This window comes from Schistocerca cancellata, chromosome 3, assembly GCF_023864275.1.
Source record: "Schistocerca cancellata isolate TAMUIC-IGC-003103 chromosome 3, iqSchCanc2.1, whole genome shotgun sequence".
In the NCBI taxonomy this organism is placed as follows: domain Eukaryota; kingdom Metazoa; phylum Arthropoda; class Insecta; order Orthoptera; family Acrididae; genus Schistocerca; species Schistocerca cancellata.
Genome location: NC_064628.1, coordinates 43,037,062 through 43,056,719, shown reverse-complemented (window position 1 = coordinate 43,056,719; position 19,658 = coordinate 43,037,062). Strand labels below are relative to the sequence as shown.

At 36.8% G+C, this 19,658-nt stretch overlaps 1 protein-coding gene across 3 annotated transcripts in view; it reads right to left on the bottom strand.

The window, feature by feature from the left end:
- The window catches only part of LOC126176887 (dynein heavy chain, cytoplasmic), a 228,059-nt gene that overhangs the window by 155,013 nt on the left and 53,388 nt on the right, over positions 1-19,658 (bottom strand). For 2 of the 3 annotated variants that reach the window (XM_049924087.1, XM_049924088.1), the window contains exons 12-21: positions 18,403-18,537; positions 17,441-17,479; positions 11,136-11,207; positions 10,754-11,017; positions 8,654-8,797; positions 4,220-4,486; positions 3,885-4,006; positions 943-1,126; positions 701-814; positions 470-616 (exon numbers count right to left, since the gene is read on the bottom strand). In XM_049924087.1, coding sequence (XP_049780044.1) covers positions 470-616; positions 701-814; positions 943-1,126; positions 3,885-4,006; positions 4,220-4,486; positions 8,654-8,797; positions 10,754-11,017; positions 11,136-11,207; positions 17,441-17,479; positions 18,403-18,537 — 1,488 coding nt within the window. The remainder of the gene's footprint in view (positions 1-469; positions 617-700; positions 815-942; positions 1,127-3,884; positions 4,007-4,219; positions 4,487-8,653; positions 8,798-10,753; positions 11,018-11,135; positions 11,208-17,440; positions 17,480-18,402; positions 18,538-19,658) is intronic. The other variant, XM_049924089.1, reaches the window with a different exon arrangement.

The following is a 19,658-nucleotide window of genomic DNA, read 5'->3' as shown; positions in this document are numbered from 1 at the left end:
ATCATTAGTGAATTTGAAAGGAAAACATGCATTCTCAATGAAATTTAGGAAACTCACCATACTGTTAACAACAACAATAATTTCCTAATTTGATGAGTAATGCTTTACTTCAGTGCAGTATTATACAATGGTTACCACCTCTGAGCCTTTTCCTTAACCATTTGTACTGCTTATCCCACAACATTTCAGCTATCGTCTTGCTATTTCATTAGTAAACCTAACCACAAATACGCTAACACATGATTTGCTTCTTAGAATCAGTTTTATGAAATTTAAATTTAACTATAATAATCAAAATACAGAAAATTTCTTTACCTGCATAATGAGTTAAGATACTGCTACGAACACATACTATTCTAGATCAATACATTTCTAAGATTACTATTTTAATTAAAATAAAACCAAAAAGTTTTAAACTTATGAGCAGTACTGTATATCACAGCTAAGGAGATTTTATTTAAGCACAAACCTGTGACTGTATTGATGAATCCTTGCGCTTTATTATTTCATTAAAAGCACTCCATTCACCTACAATGTTGTCAACATGTAGCCAAGAACTTGGGAACTGAAATCGCTGCCTCTCCAAGATTAACTGTCCTTCACTGTACACATCCACCTGAAAGTATGCGGTACGTAATTATTCTGCATTTCTTTACAACACAAAAATTAATGACGAAATAAGTAAATAATTTTGATGTACCTGTTTTTCCCAGGCCTTCATCTTTCTCTTTAGACTTTGCACGTATGTTATGAAAGTGACTGCATCAGATGTGCTTGCTGCTTCAATACTCTGTTGCTCTAGTTCACTGCGAGACTGAATTTTTAAAAAATCATTGTAATTAAAAATATATTTTCCAAAAAAATTCAGTTGGTACTAACACTGTAAAACATTACAGCAGACTGAAATGAATACTCTAAGAAAAAAGTAATTCATGTAAATACCTTAGAAACTTGGGAATGAAATTGAGCCATTTCATTTCCTAGCAGAGAACCAAATTTAGCAAGTGTCTCCTTGTGCCAAGAGTCATACTTGAGTGATACTTTGCTTTGTACCTTGGCATAATCAATCACAATTGGACCAAATTCCCGGCGTGTATCTGATGTATCAAACGTAGTTCGTGATTTCCTGAAAGCAAGTTCTTTTAGTAACAACTGGCCTGTACATAATTAAATCATGGACTGTCTGATTCACAGAGTAATCTGTTTATAACACTGTGCCCACATGAGTACAGTAAACACAGATGATGGCAACAAGTAAGCTTGTGGAAATGACAAACCAGATGATATCAATCTGAATACCAGAGAGCAGTTCAAGGTGATCATACACAGAAGAAAGCGAAAGATCACATTCCTAATTACATCATTTGAGACAAGCAATTCATATTCAGTAAATAACTCTTATTTGTTTCCAGCTACCAAGCAATATCTACTAGTATATTTGTTGCGATATTAACAAAACAGTGCAAGTAAAAATTACACTTCCAAATATATGACCCAAGAAATCTCTCTCTTTCCCTTGCCCTGTAAATTTCTTCAAAATTTTCTCGTATTTAATTAAATGTTGCCCGACTGCTGTAAGGACTATGTAACAGAGGTAACACTATAAAAGTCAGATCTTTATTGGGTATCTAGTAAAAATGATGGAGATAACTAGTTAAAAAAACATGAATTCAGGATTCGGGATTGTGAAGATAAAAGAATTGGGATGTATGTGTTAAATACAAGATCAATTAAAAATGCAGAAAATGATGTAACTGACACTGGTGGAAATGTGTGATGAAGAAATGAGGTCCAAAATGAAAAGGCCAAAGATGTCTTGCATGATGTACTATATAAGGTCACAATCTGAGTATGAGAATACACAGAGCATAAATGATTTTAAAGAAAGTCCAATAAAAATCACTTTTCAGTTGACACTTGTCACAAGCACTAGAGCATTGTCACAATGGTCATGAGCTGCACAGCGGTTAAGGACTTGGTCAACCAGCTGTGACCATAATGTGTGGCTTCCCAATGAGGTCAACACCGAGTGAACAGACTGTTAGCAGGGCCCAGCATTCCATTTGCTAAATTATATTTGTGTCATACGGATCATCTGCTGTCGTGTAGGTGTACCCCAAGTGAACCAATGTTTTGTGATGGCACATTGACAGAATCAGACACTTCACTCTTGACATTCACAGCTCTCATCAGAGGAATTCTGTTTCAAAGCTTAACATGTCAGTTAAAAAGTCATTTTAATCAGACTACACTGGTGAGACACTAAATGAGATATTATATGTGAAATCCCTTTGTATTCACCCAAACACCAAGTTAAAACATAGTCGGCACATTAAATGGGGGACTCAAAAGATCGCAATACCACACAAAAGGCAACAGAATATTCAGTCTATTGCACTTTGTCACAGAACAGAGTTACACATGACAAAGTAACAAAGAACTCATGAGGCAGATGTTTTTGTAATGTACTGGAAACTACAGCACAGAGCATGGACATAAATGCAAATAATTATTTGTGAAATGAACTGGCAGGAAGTGACCGATAGAGTGTGAGAAATGACTGACACAGAGAGTAACTTATCATTTTGCTTTGTGAGTGAAGCAAGTAACTATTATTCTTCTTCTTCTTCTTCTTCTTCTTCTTCTTAGCATTTTTCCCACACTAGGCTGGGTCTGCTGGTTGACACATCTGCCTCCATTTGGGTCTGTTAAGGGCATCTTCGTAGGTGGCAATGATGAATTCCGTATCCTTCTATATACAGTCCATCTATTGGGTCTTGGGTCTGCCGTAAGGTCATCGGTCATTTATGTCTAGGTGCATAGCTGTTTTTTTGTTTAACACCGAATCTGCTTTAGTAAGCATTACGTGTCTGTATCATCTGAACCTGCATTCCCGTAGTTTGTCCGAGATTGGTGTAAACCCAAGTCACAGTCTAACGTTGACGTTTGTTGCATAGTCAAATCAGGTAAGCCCCAGGAACCATAAGAGCATATGCATTTCCATCATCTGGAGAGCATGCTCATGCTTCATTGTCCTTGGCAGACACACTGACCCATAAAGTGCAATTGGAAATACTACAGTCCCATAAAGCTTTGACTTAAGGTGTAAAGGCATATGGCAATCACACAGAATGCCAGTCACCTGGTGCCATTTCATCTAGCTGGTGTTAACAAGGCAACAGACATCCACTGCATATGAGTGAGCCAAGATATTTGAATTGCTCCAATTTCTGCAGGTCTTCTCCACTGACTTTGTCCCATCAGTTTGAATAAAACACTCCATGTATTCTGTCTTCTTGATATTCAGTCGGAGGCCGAATTTACCAAGTCGTTGATTCCATTTGTTGACTTATCAAGTAACTTGTAACCATGATAAGTTACTTGATAAGCCAACTAACTTTTAATGGTTATAAGTATCAATTTTGTACATAAAGAGAAGTGTTACAAGTAAGTTTCATTACAGTGGCCTTATTACTGACACCCTATCAATTTGGGGTACTCTAATTGCCACAAGGACCTCAGGACAGTAGGCAAAGAAGGAGAGGAACAAACTAAATTGAAGACATTGGCAGTAGAATCCAAAACAACAAGAAAACAAATAATTCAGTGTTACCTATAGCTTCCTAATATCTTATTGTTTGCCCAGCAGAGACATTTGTATTTTGCATCTGCTGCAGCTACACACCTATCTCCAGAAGATGGGTTCCATTTTTGCATCCTTTTTCCTCCTCCAACTCAGACCTCAACTAACTACAAAAGAGGCTACTAATTGATTAAGTAAATATAAACTCTGTTCCACTGTGAGTTGTCAAACATGTTGACATGCCTTGCTCTAATCCGTAGCAGATGTCATAAGAAGAAGACTAAGATGGCAATATACTCACTTTATATCATGTAGACACTTCATCCAAAGATCAATATTTTCTCCGAGCTTCCCATAGAGATTATCTGACTGAAGGTCCCACAATGACTGGAAGCAAAGCCACTCTCCAACATACTTTTGTACCTATTAGCAGAAAAACATATTTCAGCATGATATGTACTGTCACTGAACATGAGTAAAAAGAATTACTGAAAAAGTTTAAAAATTATTTTTGAAGGTGGCTCTTACACAAGAAGACAAAACACTTGTTTGCAATCCCATGCATATTAAATCATATTTACGATTCTATCTCGGATTTTCAGTTCTATAGAAAGATACTCTTCAGAGGTCACTCACCTCCTTAATCTTGTTTTCAATAGCATCATATGCAGACTCAAGTACATTACAACCCTGGGGCAATTTTGTGAGAAGGTTGCGATATGTTGGTGAAGATGGGCGGTCAAGAGCAACTTGATACCTGGAACTTTGTAATCTTGTCTGTGAAGTCACTATAGCTTGCCATGCAAACAACTGTTGCATTATTTGAAAACGAGCTTCTTCTATACTCGGATACAGATACATGATCTGATTTGTGATTCTCACTTCATGCACCATTACTTGAATCTGAAATGCAAATACCATATTAATATTCTGAAATCTGCAAATTCTGTTTTAACATATACAGCGTCATAGCTACAGCTGCACATTACCAAAATATAAACCATACTGCACAACCTTTGAAGGCTCTTCTATTTATATGAATTTATAAAACTTCAAAGTGTAACTGACATTTTCGTTTAAGTATTTTACTTTTCCAAACAAACATTTAATGTTTTCTCCATCACTCTGTCAAATCCATCTCATCTTTAAGGGTATGGGATACTTATAAATGGTGAAAAAATGAAATTTTTTTAATGATTTTATTAAGTTTTATAGTCTTTCCTGATTACTTTGATATATACATTATAGGGTTCCAAATGAAAAATGTCAAATTTTAAAGTTATGGTCATGTATGCCACCATGCCCCCTTTATTTCTGTTAAAGAAACCAGAATTATTCCGAAAAGAACTGTGAATTTTGTTTCCAGTAACTATAAGTATGATACATTGTATATGTTGGTAACAGTGCAGGTTGCTAGTGTCTGTAAATGATTATCTTTGCTAGTATTTGCTTTTGTTTCACTGAAGCAGTTTGTTCATGTGTTATTGAATGTTTGTTGTCCAAGTGCTACATATATTTCTGGAAGTACATATCCTTTAGTGTGCAATAAATAAGAACTATGCCACACATCAAGAAATTCAATAAAAGGAAATTCCGTGGTAACCAGTTCACAAACAAAGCAAGCCACAATGTTGAAAGTAACCTATGTATCAGTTCTTTGTGGAAGAAACTCCCACACGGCACGCCTCCTGGTGATTAAAATATTTGTGTTAACAATGACGCTGTTTGTAGTGGATTTGTTGCTGTTGATGTGAGCATCTTATCTTCTTTGATAAAGGAATTGGCTAAATGTAAACACTGTGATGGTGTAGGTTGTCTGGAAATGACTGAACAACAAAGTAGCAGGAAGGGTTTAGCGTCAAAATTAGTTGTTCTGTGTAGACCCTGCAATAAATCTACCTCGAAAATGACTCCGAACATTGTGCATAATTAATATGATGTGAATCTGAAGTTAGTGTATGCAATGCATGCAATAGGAAAAGGAAAAAAGGCTGCTCAAACATTTTGTGGTTTGATGGACCTTCCTCCTCCTCCTCCTCCTCCTCCTCCTCCTCCTCCTCCTAATTGTTTCAGGAAGTACATAACAATACTTTTAGGTGCCTTGATGGTTGTGTCTAAAGCATCTACAAAATGTGCAGTAGAAAAACCTGTAAATATTAGTGGAACCACGAACATCGTTGTTGCACTTGATGGGACATGGTAACGTCAAGGACATCGTTCCTTGAATGGTGTTGTAAGTGCTACTTCACTGGAGAATGGAAAAGTTGATGCTAAGTGCTTATTTAAGTACTGCCACACATGTCATGGTAACACTGAAGGACTATTGAACATCTGTGTTCTAAGGATTATGATGGTTACACTGGAGGTATGGAGTGTGATGGAGCTCTAAAAACATTTCAGAGGTTGGTGAGCTTTTATAACATCAGATATACGAAGTACCTAGGCAATGGTGACTCTAAAGCTTTCAATAAAATTTATGAGTTCAATGTTTATGGTGATACCTTGGAAACAAAACTGGAGTGTTGTGGGCATGTGCAAAAGAGGATGGGTGCTAGATTGAGGAAGCTACAAAGATAAATGAAAAGAAAGTTACTATATGATGGAAAATCTCTGTCTGGCCAAGGCAGATTGGCAGAAACTGAAATAGACCTCCTTCCGAGTTATTATGGACTGGCTATTAGATGAACTGCACCCCTGAATGTTGTTACACCAATGAGAAAAGCTGTATGGGCCACCTACTTTCATAAGTTGCCCATAGATCACCACTCTGTTCACGGACTTTGCCCTGAAGGAGCAGATTCTTGGTGTGGTTACCAAAAACCAAAAGAAAGTGGTCAAATATACCATCATAAGCATTCTCTTCCAAATCCTATTACGAATGAAATAAAACCAATTTTCAGATACCTGAGTGACCTTGTTCTGCTTAGTAAATGTCTTCATGGGGCACTCAGAATACAAATGAAAGTTTCAACCATTGCATACTAGGAAGATTACCCAAGAATGTTTTTGTAGGACTAAATACATTAAAAGTTGGTGTACTAGATGCAGGGATATATTTCAATGATGGAGTAATAGGAAGGTTGGAAGTCCTGAGAAAATTTGTCTTAAAATGGGGCTCTAATATGGAAGATCAACTGCTTGCGCATGGCAGACAACGGGTGCATGAAGCTGAAAGATTCACTCTTCAAGTTACCAAAGAAGCGAGAAGTGCTAAAAGGAATGGCAAGATGAAGCCTGAGGATGAAGAAATGCTGCAAGATGAAAAATATGCTTTAGGAATGTTCCGAGGCACAGTTTAATTGGACTCTTATCTTCATTCGCAATTTCCTGCAAGTTTTATTTTTCAGAATTCAGGAACAAATATTTCCTCAAGTTTATAAAGCATTGCTCTAATTTTTTCTGTAACTTGCAATGGTACATACTTAGGTATTAGACCTAAACTTTATTGCAGGATCAACTAAATTCCAGAAAAAAATATTTTTATTAGGAAAAAATTATAAAAATTAAAACATAAGATGATTTTTTTATCCTTGTAATATACATAATAAGTGGAATTAAATATGACTAGCGCCTCAGCCATCATGTCACGCATATCTGGTAAAAATTCTCTCTCCTTCAAACGTATAACATTGGATTAAATGGTACCTCAATTTGAGGAAGCATTTTGAAAAAAAAATTAATCAATTACCTTGTAATTTTTTTAATAAACCTAATCAGGTTCAAAAATATTCAAAATACTTCTAATTTGTTTAGAAAGTGTGCTGCATTACCTGATATCAACAAAAAATCTGTAAAACATATACATTATAAACAGTGCCTGAAAGAAATAGGTGTTGATTTTTACATAATATTGAGCCAGAAAAGTACCCTGTATCCTTAAGAAACAGCACAGCTTTACGCACGCTTTTTCAAATTTTCTTTTAAAAAGAGCACTGCTATTTTCATAGCAATACAAAATATTCTCCATGCAAAGAAAGGTGATACTTTCCCTGTTGCTCCGTTCAAATAATTTAACTTTGTATTCTGATGCAAAAGAAACTACTTGTGTCAGTAATTGGTATGCTCTACGGCTTACAAAACTCATTACAAGTTTCAGACACAGGCTTCAGCAAGTAGGTTACTGGTCTACTCAATCTGAATCCTTGAAAGTTATTTCAATTAATTACAAATGACATTTATGTGTTTCAGGTGATATGCAAAATCTCTACCAAAGGCTAAGAAAAATGTTAAAATGCACAAAAACAATGGAATAGAGAATTTGTTGTTATAGATGAACAGCTTAATTAGTGTACTGCCACACAGAAAATGTTATGAAGATGTATAAACTTGACAGTTTACTGTAGTTAGTATTGTGGTGTAACAAATCACTTCAAGGAAAAAGACCTATTGACCAATGGCTAAATCACCAACAAATGGTGATTATGACCACTGGAAGTCATTTTTGTGTTAATAGAAGTATGTTTCAACTCTCATACCGAGGGAGGAATTTTGTGTGTGGGGGGACAGGGGAGGGGGAGGGAGGAGGGGGGAGGGGGCGTGCACGTGCATGCAGGATGGACACCATAGATATGCCAGACAGGGTGACGACAGCAGTCTTTCTGTGAGTTACAGCACTTGCTGATTCAGCAGTTTACTAGATACCACTATTGTCCCGCCTAGGAATTGTGCTGGAAGCATGGAAGAGGAGATCATGTCTGCATTGCCAAAATAAATGACTTCTTTTATTTAGTATGACAACTATGTATTGAGAGGTACAATTTGGACAGACAAGCATCATCAGAGAGGAATTTCTGTAAATGAATAATATATGGAGTGCTGTATTGGAAAGCACTATATACACACACTTATCAAAGAAGAATTCAATATCATTTGGCAGGACTTCATTTCTGAAATGATATTTAAGCTAGCACAGAAGTTGCAGCCGACACGGCATCTGAAGATACATGATAAAAGTGATGGTTAATTCTGGTGGTATACTGCAATAAAGTTCAGCCTGAGCAAATTAGCAATGGCAAACAAAAACTTGTTCCACAAACTGTATATCGAACATAACGTAGAACATTTCACTACCTGTGGATCTCCTCCAGGCTTGTGTGTAGGCTGTGCTGGGGCATCTGTATCCATGCTGTGGTCAATCTCCTTCTTTTTACCATTTAGTGCATTGGTCCAAGCTTGTATCCCAGCCTGCAATCGAGCTGCCAAGTTCTTCTCTACCTAAAATTAAAGAAAGAAAAGCTACATCAAAAATGCACCTAATTACACTTTCATGAAAACTTATGATATGTTACAAAAAAACATTACTAATTAACTCCAGTGTAATTACTTCTTTAGCCCACATACAGAGATGCACAATACTTTTCCTTTCCACTAGCTACAACTGTTCCAGGCATCAACCTCTTAACACACACTCAAGAGCCAAAGTATCAGAGTATATGTCAGAGCACCATGTAAACATTTCCGCACATGATAACATACAACTTTTAACACAAATGTTGAACAATTGTTACTACGTGTTAAGGGTCATTTTTTGTCCTCCTGCATTAAGGGTCATTTTTTGTCCTCCTGCATTAAGGGTCATTTTTTGTCCTCCTGCATTAAGGGTCATTTTTTGTCCTCCTGCATTAAGGGTCATTTTTTGTCCTCCTGCATTAAGGGTCATTTTTTGTCCTCCTGCATTAAGGGTCATTTTTTGTCCTCCTGCATTAAGGGTCATTTTTTGTCCTCCTGCATTAAGGGTCATTTTTTGTCCTCCTGCATTAAGGGTCATTTTTTGTCCTCCTGCATTAAGGGTCATTTTTTGTCCTCCTGCATTAAGGAACATTTTTTGTCCTCCTGCATTAAGGAACATTTTTTGTCCTCCTGCATTAAGGAACATTTTTTGTCCTCCTGCATTAAGGAACATTTTTTGTCCTCCTGCATTAAGGAACATTTTTTGTCCTCCTGCATTAAGGAACATTTTTTGTCCTCCTGCATTAAGGAACATTTTTTGTCCTCCTGCATTAAGGAACATTTTTTGTCCTCCTGCATTAAGGAACATTTTTTGTCCTCCTGCATTAAGGAACATTTTTTGTCCTCCTGCATTAAGGAACATTTTTTGTCCTCCTGCATTAAGGAACATTTTTTGTCCTCCTGCATTAAGGAACATTTTTTGTCCTCCTGCATTAAGGAACATTTTTTGTCCTCCTGCATTAAGGAACATTTTTTGTCCTCCTGCATTAAGGAACATTTTTTGTCCTCCTGCATTAAGGAACATTTTTTGTCCTCCTGCATACTGATAGCAAAAGCCACTTGTGTGTTTTCTTTTCACTGTCTTCCTCCCCTCCATTATTGGTTCTAATAGACTTCCTAATTAATTCCTAAATAGTTTTTTGCTTACTACTTTGTGTATCTGCATCTGCTATTTCACAGTAAGTATTATATTTCCTATTTTTATATGGTTTTAATTTTATTTTGAATATTATCTTCCTTACAGACGTTACAACGAATGTAAAAGGACCTAATCATGGCTGTGCTTTTTTTTCCAACACATTGGGTGCCCTTGGGAGTTCCAAGTTATGTTCAGCCTGAGAACCAAGACAAAAATTAGTGGCAAACAGAGAATTCTATTGAATAATACAGAAAATGACAAAGTGTCTTTTCAAATGTGTAACAAAACGTACCTGCTGCTTCAAAATTATTTATTATCAGCATATGTCAAGAAACTTCAACTTGACAACAAGTAGTTCTTTAAGTCAACAAGCATTCCTAATTATATTCAATCATCGACAAGTATGTCTTAATTTTCATCTAGTCATCATGGAACATCTGTTTCATTAATAAATAATCTGAATGAGTGGCCACCTTAGTCTCATTTATTACTATATAACATCTTGCACTGCTTACATATTTGCTTAAAAAGTGGGAAAAAAAATCATTAAGCACTACATAGTACATGTTATGTTTCATGCTTTCAGTACTTAGCAACAGGTTTGAATGCTTTTCAGCACTTATGCCCAATTATGATACCACAACTTTAGATACACTACTCTGACAATCCTTACCACTGATTCATATGATTTGAGCAATTTCTTACTTCTTTGCCTAAATATAAAACCCTGTTTAAAAAATAAAATACAATACACAGAAAGATCTTGAATACAAAATAATATAATATCTGAAGACTGAACTAACCTCTTCGTCCAACCTGTTGACCCAAATATGAAGGTTGGAGTATTGGCGTAAACTGAGATCATCAACAGCATGTTGTATCTTTCCAAGAATGTCTGCAAAGGTATTAGCCGAATATGGACAAGTTTCAAGGGAACGTACATCCACATCCAGCTGTTCCTCAACGAACAGCAGATCTTCTACTTTTTCTTGGAAACTAACCACAACTTCTGCTAAGCGCTGTACATATGGATCCAGCTTGTAACTATCCCAGACTAATCCAATACCCTACAATACAATCAGTCCACACATTAGAATAAATTTATAACAATTTCATTCTGCATCTACAATACAGTAGTAGTAGTAGTAGTAGTAGTATATATATGTAAAAAAAAACAGTTCTCACCTCTGCAATCAGTGACTGAACTTCTTTCCTCATACCTGCAACCAAAGGTATAATACTGGCTTTGTCTTCAATCTGAAACAACCCACAGAACGCTGTACACACTGCAATCCAATTAAATGTGACAAAGAAATTAGCATCACTGAAAATCTACAAAGAACAAATATCTCAGTTCTAAATTTTCCTACATAATGATTCAAATTATAAAAAAATGAAATTAAGGAAAACTGCAGAAATGTTTCTGTGCAGAAACAGTCACAAATTAAATTTACATTCAGATTCTCAAACAAAAAAAGAGTACAGCTTCAGCTTACTACATAAAAACACATATTACAACCAATGAAAAGATAAAAATACCTAAAAACATGCTTCAAATACAAAGCAGCTAAACACTTGTTTTTGTAAGCATGTGACATTTCTAAGTCTTTCAAAAATATTGATCTTAACATCAACTTCAAACACTGAAGACAGAAACTGAAGCTAAATACATATAATACAGCAATTAGTTACAGATTCACCAATTTCAAGATATGTGAACTAGTTTACAATAAGGAAAACGAAATAATTTATCCTGACTGAAGTGTAAAAAAACATTAAAAATTCATAACAGAAGTATTATGTTTGGACTGGTCACAATTTCTGCATTCAGTGATCATAATAATTTTGTCTAGACCTGCAAACACTATAAGCATTACATTCTTAAGAAATACCTGCTACAAACCAATGATAAACAAGTTAGCACTAAACCAACAATTGCTGGAAGTTTATTTCATTATTTCCAATGGCAGTAACCAACTGACTAATTATTGGCAGGGAATTACCTAAGCAGTTGCTGAATGTAATAGCATTTCTATAAAGGATACCAAATATTTTAACCACTGCTGCATAAGTAAAGTTCCTGTATGTCTAAAGAAAGCAATATGCAATACCAAGCATTCCTGTTGTTACAAAAACATGGCTTTCCACTTGTTACAATTTGAAAATTCCAGGATGGAAACAAAGTGCTGAGAAGCAACCATTCACTTATTGCTGACATTTGTGGTGAATAGAAACATTTAACAGTAGATTGTCATTACTAACTTTAAAGTTACTGCTCTTTTTTAGAAGACACACACACACACACACACACACACACACACACACACACACACAGACAGAGAGAGAGAGAGAGAGAGAGAGAGAGAGAGAGAGAGAGAGAGAGAGAGAGAGAGAGATTAACCAAAGAGAAGTAATTCAAAAGCTTATAACAACTCTGTGCTGTTTTATTATTTTATGAATCTCTTATTTATCAGCAAAAACTAATTGGTTGCCTTTCTTCATTTATGTGCTTTTCACAAAATGCAACGAACTGAGCTTAGAAAAGTGACAAAGCTGCTTTGTCTGCATGATAGTCCAATGGCTTAGAAGACATTTGTACAATCAAAAATTATGCAACATATTAATTACCATAAACATCAATCTTATCATTGTTTCATGCTTCATTGTTAAGTAGAATCAAAGGTAAGTAATTAATATGAGAACACAAACTCAATATCTATACAGCCAATGAATTAATGTAGCTTTACTGAAGACACAATTTGCAAAAGCACATTAACTGTTAGTAATGTTGTGAGCATACAATTTAAAAAGGTCACTGTCCAAAAGATTGAGGGAGAGGAAAATTTCTTAGTTGTAAAAAGACTACCATTATACATGTATTGGGAGTGCCTAGCCTCAGCACTGCTGCTTAATCAGGCATCAGGTAGACACGAGGCAGAATATGGGGTAGGGCAGAGTCAGCCACTCAAACATTCCTTTCACATAACTCTGCCTGTACAACTGCCATACCCGCCAAAAACTGCCTCCATGCCCTCCCCACCACCACATAAGTTAGTTCTTCATATCAATCATGAAGAAAGATTAGGTCGAAGATCTCATAAAACATCCATCCTGTACCACCTCTTGCAATCCAATCTCAAAGGAATTTTATGAATGCCATTCTGAGGTAGTCATTTTTAAAATACGACATATGCAGCAACAACATTATCAAATCATTAATAACTTTATCAATGGACTTTGACACTGAAAAAAAGGTATAAACTGTTTTGAGCGGAGTACAACTTACCATATTTTATACAAATAGTGTAAAAAAATTTCTCTAGTAACATACAATGGGTTTGTGGCAACTGTTAACATACCTGACCTCTTCATCAGAATGATTATAATAAACTACAGCACCCAAAATAGAAAAAAAAATTGTATTGCCATTATTAGGCGAGGCACTCTGACACATCCATCATTAGAGGTGTGAAATGCAATGTTCCAATAAACAGTACCTTCAGCCTCCAACTTCACAATGATTTGCTAAGTATAAATGTGGATATAGACACATTGAGGTGTTGCGTATTCTGCTACATATCAGTGCTGTTCATGCACAATATTTCAATAACGTGGCTAGTTACCTTCATCACGTGCTACCTGAGACTGCGCATAGAGTAGAATAGGCCCAGGATTTATACCTACAGCCTCCTCTCTCTCCCCGTGGCCATTTACACACCTGGAACCTAAGTGGCAAGTGTTTTAATGACACCACTTTGAAAGGTACTCAGCAGGAGCTTCAATTTTGCAACAACTCCCAGAAATGTGCATATTTTCAGTTTCATCAGTACAGTGGACCAACTAGCCAACACACTTCCATCAAATGTGGCAGAAGAAATTCTGCTGGGAGACCTGCGTGGTACTCGCCAAGACAATGCATCCAAAATCGAACATCAAGTGACGAGAGGCTTTGCCAGCTTACAAAGGGAACTGCAGCCATTTTGTAGCAGGCTGATTATTATTAGGAAGTGTGTCAACTTCTGGAGGACCCTGTATAGGAGCCTTTGGAATGTGACCTTACAAAAGGACAAGACCATCAGGGATCTCTTTAAGAAAATGGATATACCTCACAACCCATGAAACAACTATGATAGAGAGTCAGTTTCACCTACACTAAATAAGCTGCCAAAAGTAGACAAAGAGAGCACGCCACTATGTCCAACTGTCAGCAACAATGGTGCATCAATGCATCCGACGACAAAGTTCTGGAAGAAACTTTTTTCCCATATGTGAATAGTGTATTCATCACATCCACAACTCTGAGGATTTTTTGTAATGTCTCAAGCAACTACATATCACAGAATGTGACATAATGGTCAGTTTTGGTGTGATGATGAGAATTGGTTTGTGGGGTGCTCAACAGCACAGCCATCACACCCGTACGAAGTCCCAATTTTTACAAAGTCCATTTTCTTTTCACAATCCAATCTCATCACTCTCACAAATGATCGTGATTAAATGATGAGGACAACACAAACATCCAGTCCCTGGGCAGAGACAATCCCCAACCCGGCCAGGAATCGAATCTGGGACCCCGTGATTCAGAGGCAGCAACACTAGCCCAAAGACCACGAGCTGCAGACTGTTTTGGTGTGGTATCCCTGTTTAGCAAGGTGCCATTGAGAGACCCACTGGAACTGACTGCCGAGAAATCTGACAATACTCAGTTGGACCTATTCAGGCATATACTGACTTCAGTTTATTGCACATACGGGGGCCAATCTTACAAGCAGAAAGGAGGTGCAGCCATGGGCAGCCCTCGGCTGTGGCACACCTGACCTGTGGGGAATCCTCTGTCAAAATCAGCATGATTCTCAGGAAGAATAATATGAAGTGTGTGTTCCATCCACCTACCAAAACAAGAAGACTACTGGGAAATGTTAAAGATGACCTGGTATTACAGAAACCAAGAATTTGTAACATACCTCGTCAATGTGGCATGTCGTACATTGGCCAAACAACTAGGACAGCAGACATCTGAAGCAAAGATCATAGGCACACCTAACTAAGACAGGCAACTAAATCAGCTATTGCCAAGTTTGGAACTCAATCTTTCCAAGAATTATGACGACAAAGATCTGCAGATACTTGGTTAGTGTTATAAGAGAAAGGTGACAGAAAACTTCATGAATTGTGAAATTGGGTACCAATTCAGTAGAGCCTCGAATGCTGCACTGAAACTGCTGAAAATGTAACAGGGTAGCAGCATAACTCCACAGAAGAAGAACAGAGTTTAGACAACGGGAATGAACCCAGACAGAGCACCAGGCACACTGGACCGAAGACGGGACACCACACGATGCTGATAATGGGAGTTGATCACAGGGTGAACTCTGGAACTGCACTGAACTGAGAACTGAACATGAGCGCTTAGCCAGGCACACTAGACAGGAGATTTAACACCCAAGGAGACCTCTCTAGTGGGAACGGACTGGAGATGGAATGCCTGGAACTGGCCATTGAGGGTGAAGATCATAGGTATAAATACTGGGCCCATTCCACTCAATGAGCAGTCTCATGTAGTACCTGATGAAGATAACAAATGACACTGTCAAAATATTGTACATGAAGAACACTAATATACGGTAGAATACCCCACACCTCAAGATGTCAACCAATTACTGGGAAACCTTAAAGAATTACAATGTAGACATGGACTGCCATTTGTTGACCACCTGCTGATACTATCCTACCCATAGCTCCGGTTCAGAGGTCACAGCAAGAGTCTGCCGGAACTAACTTGGGCAATTCAAGTCGTCCTTGATCTGGAGTGATTCCTAATGAAAAGTTTCAGCTTTTTTTTATGAAAGAGCTCAGCTGTCAGTTATTGCTATTCTGCATTTGTGTTTACATTGTCTAGTATGTACAATGACAATTAAAATAACTGACTCTTTGGATCCACTCTTCACTGCTGAGAATAGTAGTGTCCTCACTTAAATTGTGTGTTACGTAACAAACATCCATACAATGTTCCGGCAGACTTCCCAAATGTTCCGGCAGACTTCCCATATGCAACTAAGGTTAATGAGAATGAAATTGTGCAGATATGTAGCTTCATTTAAAAAGCATATAGAGAGCAATACACTGTATAGACTGAATACTCGTGTAATTTTTGGTGACTGCATCTAAGAAAATTCTACTCCGTGAAATATTAAGTGTAGTCATTTTTCCTTAAGTATGACTTATCTATCAGTCTACAACAATCAGACAATTTTGGCCGCTACGGAATTATCAAATGATCAATATGTACACGTAACTCACAAAAATGTGTATAAAATCCACATTAAATCAACATAGTGAGGAAATCCATTACTGTCCACACAGAATGAGGAAGGAAAGCAGCTGCGTTCTTTTTAACAAACTATTCTTGTTTTGGCATCAATTTAGGGAAGCCACAGAGAACAAAATTCTGGATGGTAAACACAAGGACCTGAACCCCAGTCTTATTAATTGCAAGTCCTTTCCTTTGACCATTGTGCCACCTTGCTCAGAAACGACTGTAGGATGTACAAGGGGATGAACTGGTGAAAATGGGAACATCCAATTCTTTAACTTCAACAACATAATAAGCCCTATGATTACGCAAAATAAGTGAGAAAAGAAGCATCATCATGCTGCTATTCACTGCATGTCAGTTTATGTGAACTTAATATTCTTCTGTATCAAGAGTTTGTTTTTCAGTAAGAGCCCACAAAAAAGTATAACATTAAATACACAAAACAGCTGAATTATAACTACATAAATTTCTCCTCTGGATATCACTCAGATAAAGGAGAAACATTTTCTCATGACACGTGAAATGTTAGGCTTTATTATATGAAATACATCAAACAGATGAAAACTTAAAGAGAGAAAAGTTTTTTAACTGACACAAAACACAGAAGATAAACACAATCCACCTTTCTTTGGCCATTTGCAGTGCATGTATTGCATTTGCTCTGTAGGCATTTGTACTGCATGCATATAATGCAACAGCAGCCATTTCCTTCCTGTATTTGCTCTTTACAGGAAAAATACAGTAAGTAATTTAAACATTAAGCTCTATCAGGAGAGCAATAATGACTAAAGCTAACAGCTGACAAATACATGCAGTAATTCATCCTGTGTCATGCTATTTTTCATTCCTATATTACTTTCCAACAACAGAATGACCAAAGTCACTGACTTGGCCACCACACCAAAGGAACAGGGGATTAAAATCTACAATTTATATCAACAGAATATTTACACACCAGAAGTGAACAAAGAACAAAATAACTATCGCAGAAAAGTATGTGAATGAACATCACAGGAAATACTGTCTTCCACATAGATTCACAAAGCAAATCAGTCAGTCCAATAACACACACAACAGGAAATAACAGCACAGGCAAAATGCTCAGGCTCAAACAAACATTCAGGCAGTTAACAGGTATTAGTATTTTCGACAATTATGTGCTTGCTATCTCTACCTTGAATGACGGGCTATTGGGAGAACTCCGGTTCAAGAGCTGATGGATTGTAAGGAAGAAAAACAAAACATGTTAACATACATTAAAACTGAGTGCTGTTTCAAATGCACTCATGCTTATAGGATGTAATCATTTTAACAATTTCAAACTATAGGATAGTTTCTAGAACTTATCACATCTAAACAACAAAACTTCTCTGGACATAACAAAATCAATTCAGATTTTATGAACACATTTTTTCATAGTACTTCATATTGCTAAATTAGCACTGACAGTACAGCAGCCAACATCCACTGTTCAGTCAACATCAATTATATCAATATCTAGATCACAGCTAAAACTGAATCTCAGAAACTACGAACTGTAGTGAGCATTAAGTTACAATAATTATATTTCTAAAGTGAAATGAACTGTTTACTTTCATGCCCAAGCTGCCCCGCATTTGAAATGTGCTAAGTTACACAGTGGATGGTGGCTTTAAACTTTCACGTTAAGTCAGAAAATAACAATTTCTTTAAGTCAGTTTCCTTAAGTCAATACTTTTACATGCACAGGAATAGCTATAACAGAAGGTAAGACAAACAAAAAATAGCAACAAATAACATAAGTAGCACATGTGACAGCAGGCTGCTCTCCAATTATTTTTCTGCAGAGAACACACTGAAAAAATATCTTCTATAGCAATCACACAAAGAAACAAAGCATGCTAATAACTGATGTTCTATTGGAAAATCCTGAACTAGGAAAAAAAATAAGTTAATAGTTACTGTTAACAGTAACTAACAAAATCTGCACTCAAAGTATAGACCACACAAAATGACACAGTAAACTATCTTTGTTGGCAATAGTGATGTTCTTTAAATGGCACTAACGTTAAGTAAGTGGTTAGCTGTAGTAAGATTATGAGAGTGGTGTTTATGAAAATTTCTTTCTAATAGCTATATTAAAACAACACTACACACCTTCTCCAGTGTTCTCTCATATGTCCTGACACTTTCAATTAAAGATATGGCCAAAGGATATATCTGGTTTGCTTGATGGGCTTTATTAACAATTGCAAGAGGAACTCTGAAACCCAAGTTCTTCAGATTTCGGACCTTAGACAAGAAAAAAAAAGAATTATTATTTTTAACATTAAGAATGCATAACACACACACACACACACACACACACACACACACACACACACACACTATTACTACAACCAAACTTTACAGTATTTCTCACAAATAGGTTTCAATAAGCAACCACTTAATTTACACAAGACTCCATTTATTTCTGTACATGGGAACTCCTTAGGTCTAGTATCACACTATCTTCAACATTCTGCACTGCTTAAAGGCATCCTCATACAGGACGAGGCAGCTGATGCTGACGTGAACACAGGCCCAACACCCGACTTCACAAGTGACAGTGCCATTGGCACACAGGACGAGCTAGTTAATGCGTTCTGTACTCCCAGTGCCCTCTAGCGGCCATTGTCAGCTTTATTTGGCTCGAAAATCAGACAGCTTCTTTACGAAAATAGATGCAAATAAAGTAGCTGCATTAACTTTGTTAGTGATTGTCAAAGATGAGTGCAGCAAATCAAAAACAAGATTCTTGACTCATCCATGCCTTGAACACTGAATTGCTGTTAGTGAATACTGCATAATGCTGTACAACAATCTGAGACACATACTAGTAGAAGTTTATCATTAACTCAACTGGATTTTCATCCCATTTTCAGTTTTAAATTGACTATAGTCCATGTAAAGTGTAATGTCAGTTTACGCATGCATATTACCCAAATTCTCAATGTTGTATTGACTACCAACACTCTGAAGAAACATATGACAGATTTCAAGATCAAAATTCGTTTCACAGTTTCATCTGAATGGAAAAGAAGATTCTTCTGAAGCTTCTCAGCATCAATGAAAAATATATTTACTGGTAAGATACAAAACGTGAGCCACTCCATGAACCCAGAGATAGGTATACATATTTACAGAAAGTTTCATAGTAATGGACAGTTCCAGCGTGTAACTTGGGTTTACTGTCAGACCAACTGCAGTTACATTATGATTTCTGACCACTGGAGAAACAGTACAGTCATTAGCCTCTGCAACAAGATTTTATTTATTTATTTATATATTTTTTTTGAGTCATCGGTCTTCTGACTATCTTGATGCAGCCCACCACAAATTCATCTCCTGTGCCACCCTCTTCACCTCAGAGT